This window comes from Notothenia coriiceps, unplaced genomic scaffold (assembly GCF_000735185.1).
Source record: "Notothenia coriiceps isolate Sejong01 unplaced genomic scaffold, NC01 NC01_scaffold00031853, whole genome shotgun sequence".
Taxonomy (NCBI): domain Eukaryota; kingdom Metazoa; phylum Chordata; class Actinopteri; order Perciformes; family Nototheniidae; genus Notothenia; species Notothenia coriiceps.
In genome coordinates, this window is record NW_011364554.1 from 984,534 (window position 1) to 994,446 (window position 9,913).

The 9,913-nt window shown below is 40.5% G+C and overlaps 2 protein-coding genes across 7 annotated transcripts in view; one reads left to right on the forward strand and one right to left on the reverse strand.

The window, feature by feature from the left end:
* The first annotated feature begins 40 nt into the window (after positions 1-40).
* prpf31 (PRP31 pre-mRNA processing factor 31 homolog (yeast)) lies at positions 41-6,184 on the forward strand. Of its 6 annotated transcripts, none has more exons than XR_799989.1 (15): positions 41-207; positions 1,335-1,550; positions 1,628-1,688; positions 1,804-1,887; positions 1,990-2,087; positions 2,308-2,414; positions 2,524-2,693; positions 3,023-3,180; positions 3,271-3,360; positions 3,487-3,614; positions 3,873-3,945; positions 5,244-5,372; positions 5,468-5,566; positions 5,645-5,815; positions 6,056-6,184. XR_799989.1 is itself a non-coding variant. In XM_010788520.1 (15 exons), the coding sequence occupies exons 2-14, from the start codon at positions 1,335-1,337 to the stop codon at positions 5,756-5,758; spliced, it is 1,527 nt and encodes a 508-aa protein (XP_010786822.1). In that variant the 5' UTR covers positions 41-207; the 3' UTR covers positions 5,759-5,807; positions 6,035-6,184. The 6 variants fall into 6 exon arrangements, 4 of the variants coding, with proteins under 4 accessions (XP_010786822.1, XP_010786825.1, XP_010786823.1 ...); XR_799990.1 differs by lacking the exon at positions 6,056-6,184 and adding an exon at positions 5,866-5,971 and having other exon boundaries at positions 5,645-5,814; XM_010788520.1 differs by having other exon boundaries at positions 5,645-5,807; positions 6,035-6,184.
* A 1,063-nt stretch (positions 6,185-7,247) lies between these two features.
* cnot3a (CCR4-NOT transcription complex, subunit 3a) overlaps positions 7,248-9,913 on the reverse strand; it is a 10,667-nt gene continuing 8,001 nt past the window's right edge. Inside the window, exons 14-16 of the mRNA XM_010788524.1 lie at positions 8,898-9,030; positions 8,682-8,807; positions 7,248-8,023 (exon numbers count right to left, since the gene is read on the reverse strand). Of these exons, the coding sequence (XP_010786826.1) occupies positions 7,925-8,023; positions 8,682-8,807; positions 8,898-9,030 (358 nt within the window). The 3' untranslated portion in view covers positions 7,248-7,924. The remainder of the gene's footprint in view (positions 8,024-8,681; positions 8,808-8,897; positions 9,031-9,913) is intronic.

Sequence of the window (9,913 nt, forward strand, 5' to 3'; positions counted from 1 at the left end):
AGAAGTGTTTTGACTTCATTTCCCAGAAATCAGTTCGAAAGCTGTTACGTATTTAGTCTGCGTCAAACGATTTAGCCACCATGTACACCACGGGCTGAAAGAACATCGTATTAAGAGTCGTTTTTACCTTAATACTTACACCTTAAATAGGTGATAAGGCGTATTGTTTTTTGTTTTCAAAAGGCGACCGTCTTTTGATATCTAAAGGTAAGTTGGTGTTACTTATAAAGCGTTTAGGGAAATCAACGGCTGCGTCTAGCCAACGTTTGCTAATGCTAGCTAGCACACACTCATTCAGTATTAACGATACTAACACTGCATTTAGCCACAGTGTTAAACATACTCGGGTCTTAGAGCTACAGTATCAGTTTTCGTCCTCTCTATAATTCAGCTTGCGTTTATTTTGTATTTGTAGTGTTGTTTAAGAGTCCTAACAGGGCCGCAATACCATGAAATTAGTTGTGTGTTACTACTTTAAAAACAAACCCCAGTTGTGTACACATGTTTCGGTCACAAGAAATACATTTGTAAGATGTTATCTAAGGCTATCAATTATTCACATTAGTATTTTCCTGTGCATTATGTGGCTTATATGTTACAAGATGTCAACATTTTCCACAAATAGAAAGAGCACAGCGCGAGGGCTTACATTGTTTGTAGTTCTTTTGTGTAGCGTCCAAATTACAATAAAGTAAAACAATCCGGTCTTTGCAGTTGTGAAGCAACTCTGAGTCAAACGTTAATTCCGAATACCTCTGGGTTTTGACCCCTTAAAAATAAGCACTTGGGCTTGATAGTGAAAATGATTTTCATACATTTTTATTGCGGTATAAAAAAAATAAAACTTAGGGGACTGAAAGAGCACGATCTAGTATTTGACAAGAAAATAAATCAGATATTTAAAATGTCATGTCATGTCATGTCCTGCATCATGTCTGCAAAGTGTTGGATGCATCATGTCCTGCAAAGTTTATAGTCTTTAATGACCTTTGTGACCTCCTAGCCATCTTGTGATTCTTTTTTAATTTGATTCTTTTTTCTCCAATTTTTTTCTAACATTTGCTTTGCAATATAATTTGCTTTTCATTTCTTCTGCTATAACAGTAAGATAAGACAATGAAATCACTTTAAAACAGAACGGGTGGCATTTGAGTGTTTTGTCGTTGCTATCTTCACACATGCCAGATGCTATACGGTGTTGTTGTAGATATTATTATAACTTAAACGATGGAGCAACGAGTAACACAAAACAATGGTTGATTTTTACTGACTTAAAAAAGACTGATAGTTCTGTAAGCTCATATTTTCCTCTAACTTTCTGCCGCCGGTTGCAGATGTCTCTGGCGGACGAGCTCCTGGCCGATTTGGAGGAGGCCGGCGATGAGGGGGAGGAGGGGTTGTATCCTGAGGAAGAGGAACGGGATAGTGATGGAGAGGCAACGCAGGGAAGGGCAGAAGGAGCGTTGGAAGACATCCCAGAGGAGATGGAGGTCGACTACAGTAAAGCGGAGAGTGTTGGCTCCATCGCCAAGCTGCGCAATAGCAAGCAGGTGAGTTGTGTCACATGGGAGCTTTGTGCATATATTATGAGTAATGCGTCCATTCTGACCTTTATTTCTGTCTACAGTTTTCAGAGATCATGGAGAAAATTTCATTTTATAGTGGAAAGCAGCGCAAGAACTCAGAGAGTGAGTGTGACCAATGTGCATGCAACAATATGGTTGACAAAGTTTCTTGCAGAATGAAATTCCTAATGTTAACCAAGAATCTAAAGAAAGTTGGTCATTTTTGTTTCTCTTTCAGTCTCTGGTCTAGTGGAGTCCGACCCAGAGTACAGACTGATCGTTGCAGCCAATAATCTCACAGTGGAGATCGACAACGAGCTCAGTGAGTCGGCTGTTCCTGCTTAATAAAAAGAAAACTCACTTAAAATGTAAAGGGTTGTTTGTGTATCTGCTATGCATAACAAACCTTTGTTCTGGGTTTCAGACATCATTCACAAGTTCACTCGGGACAAATACTCCAAGAGGTTTCCAGAGCTCGAGTCTCTCGTGCCAGATTCTCTAGATTACGTCCGCACAGTCAAGGTGAGATGAGATGTTTAGTAAAGCCACATTTGACCCCTGAAAGCAGTCATTTTGATTACATTTATTTATTAACCTTATGGGTTATAATAATGATTATTTCAACATAAACCAAATCTTAACTCGGATATTTTTTGTACTTTTAACCTGTTTTAAGAATTTTGTCCTAAAGCTTGATAAGTACCATGCAAATAAAATATTATGATTTCTGTTACTTGCTCAGGAATTGGGAAATAATCTGGAGAAGTGCAAGACCAATGAAACTCTGCAGACAATCCTCACCAACGCCACTATCATGGTGGTCAGTGTCACAGCCTCGACCACACAGGGGTGAGTCGGCACACATCTGGTTCATCAAAATAATGGCGCCCCGCCACAGGACATCTGAGGGTCACAGTCTCCGTACAATGCTTATTGACATGTTTACATGTGTTTTTAGAATACTCCTTAGTGACGATGAACTGCAGCAACTGGAGGAATCTTGTGACATGTCTCTGGAGCTGAGCCAGTCCAAACTCAGGATCTATGAATATGTGGAGTCCAAAATGTCATTCATCGCCCCAAATCTGTCCGTCATTGTCGGAGCGTCAACAGCTGCCAAGATCATGGGTGAGAGATGCAGAAAGATTCATTTTAGATTCAAATAATTTAGTTTAATAAATACTATAACATATTATTCTGCGGTCCATGTTATCTGGGGGACGTGTGGCGCAGTGGGTTAGTGCGTTTGTGTTCGGATCAGGGGAGTACAGGTTCAAACCCCACTGCAGTCAGCATGTCGTTGTGTCCCTGGGCAAGACACTTCCCCCCAAATTGCTCCTGTGGGGATTGTCCACAGTATTGAGTATGGAAGTCGCTTTGGATAAAAGTGTCTAAAAAGTAACATGTAATGTAATTTATCCAACAAATAACATTTAGGGGATTTCTCTTGGCTGCAGGTATTGGAGGCGGCCTCGCTAACCTCTCCAAGATGCCCGCCTGTAACCTGATGCTGCTGGGCGCTCAGAGGAGGACGCTGTCTGGCTTCAGCAGCACCTCCCTGCTGCCACACACCGGCTACATCTACCACTGTGACGTGGTGCAGTCACTGCCACCCGTCAGTACATATAGCAACATTAATGTATTGCATTCAAACTGAGCAAGTGGGACCTTGTTGTTAACACCTGTCTTCTATTTGTGTCTTCAGGACCTCAGGAGGAAGGCCGCTCGCCTGGTGTCTGCTAAATGCACCCTGGCTTCCCGAGTGGACAGCTTCCACGAGAGTTCAGACGGCAAGGTGACTGTCAGACTCGACCACATGCACAATAATACTGAAATAAGGATCTGTAAACCTTATCGTACACTGTTGTGGTTTTTTGTAAGAAAATAAATCTGACTCGTTTTCCTCCTTTTCTTTTTGCAGGTTGGCTACGATCTCAAAGAAGAGATAGAGAGGAAGTTTGATAAATGGCAGGAGCCTCCGCCAGTGAAGATGGTCAAACCGCTGCCAGCCCCGCTGGACGGACAGAGGAAGAAGAGAGGAGGAAGGAGGTACACATCCTGTCAGCTGCTCTGTGAACCGGCTGCAGATTTAGAGACGAGTGGAGTGCGATATGTAGATATGCAGCTTGACGTCAAAATGCATTCATTTATGCCGCCTTTCATTTAAAGTGAAAGCCACCAACAGGGAAGCAAAACTGAAAGCAGGAAAGCTTACGTAACCTGCTCTGCCAAGTTTAGATACCAGCGTCCCCTCGACATGTGTAAATATAGCACACCAACTCTCCACTGTTGTCTCTTCTCCTGAAGGTATCGAAAGATGAAGGAGCGTCTCGGACTGACTGAGATCAGGAAGCATGCAAACAGGATGACCTTTGCAGAGGTTTGTAGATCATGCATCCTTTCTCTTATTACTCTTGTTTAGCCTTTGTGCCCTATGCATTGTCAGTGTCGTTAATTTAAGGAAATGATAGGATCAGTAGTAATAGTGTTGTCCAAGTGTGACCCGTTGAAGTTATGTGGCTCTTCTCAAGGGATGCACCTAACCTCACGTTGAATAGTCTTCTCGGCAAGCATCTAAATAAAAACACAGATTCAAAAACTTGAGTTTCTGAGAGGAGGAAGGCTAAAAGCAGATATCCTTGCTTCTTCTTTCATCAGTTTATAAACACAAAAACAGAAACCAAAGAGAAACATGGCAAACATCAGTAACAATACGAGCAGTCATGTTTTCAGATTGTTGTCCTTGCCAAAATGCTAGCTTTTGCTTCTAAATAAAAGTGTCTGAAGACGAGCAGTCTTGAATTAAATTAATTTTCTGAGGGATTGCGTTTTGTAACTTGATTTAAATATTTATGTTAATTCCAAAAACGCAAACGTTTGCATAAAGGGCTTGGAAAAAAAACAAAATTCCTACACTTGAATAAGACTTTTCATGACAAACTAAGCTGCTATGACTACTGACGACATTCATATACTATATCTTTCTTTATGAACTTTTCATAACCTACTAGAATACCTTTTCATAACTTGTGACTTTTTGGAATTATACTATAACTTTCTTAAAGGTGGGGTATGTAATTCACTTCAGAAACACTTTTTGTTATATTCCATGGAATGCTCTTAACATCCCGATAGCAATGAATATCTGAAGTGCTTTGACAATAAATCCATAAAAAAATCATCTGTGGAAGCCGTAGTACTGTAAAAAGCACGACCAATCATTTTTAGCCGGCCCGGCTAAAATAACTGGATGGCCTACCTGCCTGTCAGCCTTCCATCTGTGCACAAACTTATCTCGTGCCCTCATTGGTCATGTGCGCGTTCGTGTGTGTTGGAGGAGGGGCTCTGTAAGGAAGTCTGAAGGAAGGGGCAGATTATTTTCGGCTGCGTGCTTTCAAATTCTAGCGCACTCGAGCTGGTTTCTCCATTCTTACCTACCCTACCTTTTTTTTTTAAAGTTGTTATTCTTTTACAACATACTACACTATGACATTTTTATGTTTATACAAAAAAAAAAACTTTACTATGACATTTTAACTCTTTTCATAACATGCTATACTAGGAGTGATTTATGTTTTAGTTTTCTCCCTCAACATTTGATTGACATTACAATGACTGTTTATGAAGAAGCATAAACAAACTAAGTGTTTGAGCTTGATATTTGATGATGTTTTGCAGATTGAGGATGATGCCTACCAAGAGGACCTGGGCTTCAGTCTGGGTCAGTTGGGGAAGAGCGGCAGCGGGCGAGTCCGGCAGGCTCAGGTCAACGAGGCCACCAAGGCCAGGATCTCCAAATCCCTCCAGGTAAACTCATCCATGGTTCACTTTCACTCCTACAACGAAAAGCTGCTTTTTTCCTGTCTTTTTAAGTCTGCATATTCTTTTGTTGCACACTACAGAGGACGTTGCAGAAGCAGAGCATGACGTACGGAGGAAAGTCCACCGTCAGAGACCGCTCCTCAGGGATCAGCTCCAGTGTGGCGTTCACTCCTCTCCAGGTAAAGAGTTCAACACTTCTTTGATTGAACAGCGTCCTGATTGAATTCACTTGACTAACGCTGAGCTCTTCTCTGCAGGGGCTGGAGATCGTGAACCCAGGGGCTGCGGAGAAGAAGGTGGCTGAAGCAAACCAGAAGTACTTCTCTAACATGGCGGAGTTCCTCAAAGTCAAGAAGGAATCAAAGATGTGAATACACACACACACACACACACACACACACACACACACACACACACACAATCATCCAATCAAAGCAGACACCATGGAACCCTTTGATCTCTGGGTTTACACACAAAGTGCACACGGACAGTTGCGCTCAGTACTGTAAAGCGATATTTTCAACATGGTTTGACATTGTGCTTCGTCCTGTATTTCGTTTGAACTTTTTCCATTTTAATAAAAACATAAANACTTCTCTAACATGGCGGAGTTCCTCAAAGTCAAGAAGGAATCAAAGATGTGAATACACACACACACACACACACACACCATCATCCTGCACACGGACAGTTGCGCTCAGTACTGTAAAGCGATATTTTCAACATGGTTTGACATTGTGCTTCGTCCTGTATTTCGTTTGAACTTTTTCCATTTTAATAAAAACATAAAAATGTAACAAAGTGTCCTGTCCGCCTTTTTAGAGAAGGAAAGAATATGCTTTTGCTAAATCCCACGAGTAAATGCATACTTTAAAGGATAAACCGTTAGCTCGACGTTGGTCTTGATACTTGCGTAGCACATTTGCTAAATCTATGCCAAGTGCATTTCAAATCAGTGTAACATAATTAGATCTATAGGACTGACAGGACTTAACACCACACACTGACTTGTCATTTCTTAAAAGTATTTATTGAAATTTTACAATCCTGTTTATAACCCCGTTTTATGACATCTCCCATGCAGAACTGTGATGAGGAAAAAATGTAAATAAGTCTTGAAATTCACATTTTTAGCAATTTCTTAACCGACCATCCCTTTCTGAAAACCTTAAAAGCCCCAAAAATAGAATCTATAAAAGGCAAATCTCTCATAACTTCGCTCTTTTTTCAATCCATCCCCCCTCTACCCCTCCCTCCCCAAAAAGCCTGAAACTCATCACACTAGCGGTGCCTTTAACTGCAGCACAGATCTTGAGTTTTCATGGTCGCTTAACTGGAAAAATCTGATTCAGTTTAACACTCCCTGTTCAAACTGCCAAGAAAAGTGAGATCTGTCCCAGCAGATGACATCTACTTGTCCTGCAGTGTAGAACGTGAGACACTTACGTTGAATCTACCATCAGATTTAGGATGTCTGTGTTTCTCTACATGTAAACAGCTTGAGTGCACATTCACTTCAAATAACAGGTATTAAATTAACAAAGTGAATTTAAGGATGACGAACAGAATGAAACTGAACTAAAGGTGGGAAGTTGACTCAAACCAAACTCAGATGTATTTTCTAACTCTGTATTTTGAGAGTGATTAATAGGTGATCGGGAGACTGTACATTCACTACAGTTAGCATGGCCTTTTGTACAAATCAAACATCACGTAGATAAATGTCTCAAACCCTATTTTAAGATTTATTTTACAAGTTTATTTGTTGGTCACAAACATGAAAGCGCCATAATAATGCATTTTCTTTGACAGGTTAACTTAAAAACATTTTATTTGTAAAGAGAGGGAGTCAGAGACCAGTTCAATTGCATAGCAATTTAATCCATGTCCAATAAGGACTCTTTCCCTGTCACAGGGAGAGGCCCTGTGGTCACTCTCAATCAGCGTTTAAATCGACCAAGACAATATCAATAAAAACTATTGATAACCGCTCACTATCTCTAATAGGGACCATATTCAACAGGCAGCGTAGGGTCTTAAAGAAGTCCGTCCTACACACCATGACTAAATGTCCACTGTGCCTCCCCATTTAAACCACCAAATTACAGTAAATACAATATGGGCAGTTTGTTTTGTGTCAAGTCAAAGGCTTCCAGGCTCATGTGGGGTAGGTGGTACAGAGAATCTTGTTGAAACGGAAAAATAAAACATGAGAAACATGCATGGGGTAGGCTTTCCTAATGCCACATACTGAGTGTGCACACAGACGGGCCCAAACGCAGACCTCCAGTGAGAGCCCGCCTTCTCTTGCAGCGCGATGCATTTGATCAGACCCACAGGGCATTTTTGTCAAAAGCAAAGCGCTACAGAAGGAGTGAAGGCTCCACGTAGAGATGCAGCCTATACAGACGCCAGTCTCCATGTTGGGAGAGGGTTTCTACTACACATCACAATCTCTATCCACAGTTTGAAGTTCAGTCTCGGAATGTCAACAGCAGCACGTTTTGTCTCTCTGTCCTTTCGTGTCCCATTGTCCGTCACTGCAGGTCTCTGTCTTCCAGGTACCTGTACTCGAAGGTGAATCCCTCCTTCTTCCTCTGGCCCCATTTCTCATAGTCAAAGTAAATGTAAGTGCCCTGGAGGAACAGCAGAGAAGAAAGAGCAATCATTCAAAAACTGACCACAAAATGACAGTTCATTATTTCAGGAGGAAATGTGAACACAAAGATCCTATTTGTGCAAAGCATGGTTTTATTCAATTGTAGGCGATGCAACAAACATTTGACCAAATATCCTATTGATGTCAATAGGCCTCTGCCAAAATGATCTGTCCATTCTTATTTACAATGATTTCTCAAACTCTTAAGTCTGTAATCAGCTGACCACTTTTCTGAAGTAGAAGACTGATCCTGTGGAAATCCCTTAAACTGTGTTGTACATTGGATTTCCACTTCTTTTTTAAACAAGACAAAAAAAGACCTTTCAAGTACATCTAGATTTCTATGTTTTCAGATTTTCCAACCTGACAAGATTAGTTTAAAGAGTAGAGGAACAACACTGATGTGCTGTTTCTCATCTTCATGAAGTGTTTTCCAGTTTGTTTAGTTCCCTGCTGGTAGCTGCATTGTTATTGATCCTGGTCAGGACGCATGTGTTTTAAAATATGTATTTGTTCCTTGATAGCACTATAAAAGGTTACATGTGTTCTTATTTGATACAAACCTTGTCTATTCCTGCAGAACCCAATTTAAAAAAGGTTTCAAAAGAAACGTGTGAACTTTGTTGATTCTGCACCTGTTCAAACTCATCAGTGATAGTCTTGGGCTCCTCGTGCCTCTGGAACCACATCATGTACTTTGTGTGAAACCTCCATGACTGTTTCTTCAGAGCCTTGGCAGACAGATACTGAGCCTTGGTGCCCTGAGAGAGGGGGGGGTCAAACACAACATCAAGCTTGCATCAAGACTTTAATAAGGAACAGGAAGGTTGTCGGGGAGCAAAGTGTTTTACCTCCAGGTAGTAGAAGATGAAAAAGAGAGTTTCTGTGGACAGTCTCTGGTAAAACTCAATGGAGTCCGAGTGGTGCGGGGGTATCTGATGGTGGAAGGGTAGTGTGGGACACGGATTCCTCATCAGGTATTGCCTTTAGGACAGAAGCACGGATATCAAAGTCAACTGTATTGTCAATCTTCCGTGTACAAACAGAGAGATCGAAATACCGTTCCCCACAATCCCAAATATAAAAACAAATGTAGATATATATATATACACAGTCAAAGACACATTTTACATGAATCCCTACAAAATAACAGTCACTTCAATATTTTGAGAACGTGCATTAGTGCAAGGCTAGTAAGAAACGAATGATAAGGCTCCAAACAATACTTCAGGGGCTACACTTCAATAAAAACAACAAAATCCATCCAAAACATTTACTGTGTCATTAAATAAAAAAATGTATAGTATAGATGTCCTAAAAAAGACAGAGTAAAGTAACTTATAAAATGTCATTTAGTAGGTGATAAAAGCTCAGTTCAAATGTATGGGATACAACATAGTTTTAAATCATAGTTAAAGTGGACTTATCATGCTATTTTTAGGCAATAGCATAGGTCTCAGATATATAAAAAACATGTCTATGAAGTGTTTTGCTCAAAATACCAAACAGATCACCCATTCTAGCCATGCCTCATATCCCTCTATTTCACTTCCTGTTTCAAAAGTGCTGATTTTGGCTATAAAGCTATAAAAAAGAAAAAAGGAGGGGGCTGAGCTCATTGTCATACTGATATTCTGTACAAACTGTGAAGTCCACTGAGACAAATGTAACATTTGTGATATTGGGCTATATAAATAAACATTGATTGATTGATTGATTGATTGAAGTTGGTCATTATTTGGGACTTGAGACCTGTTGTTCTTGAGTTGGTATTTGACGACTTGCTGGTCATTATTTTGAACTTTACTTGATAATTGTTGGTCTTATTTGGGACATTATGACTTGTTAGTCTTTATTTGGGACTTGA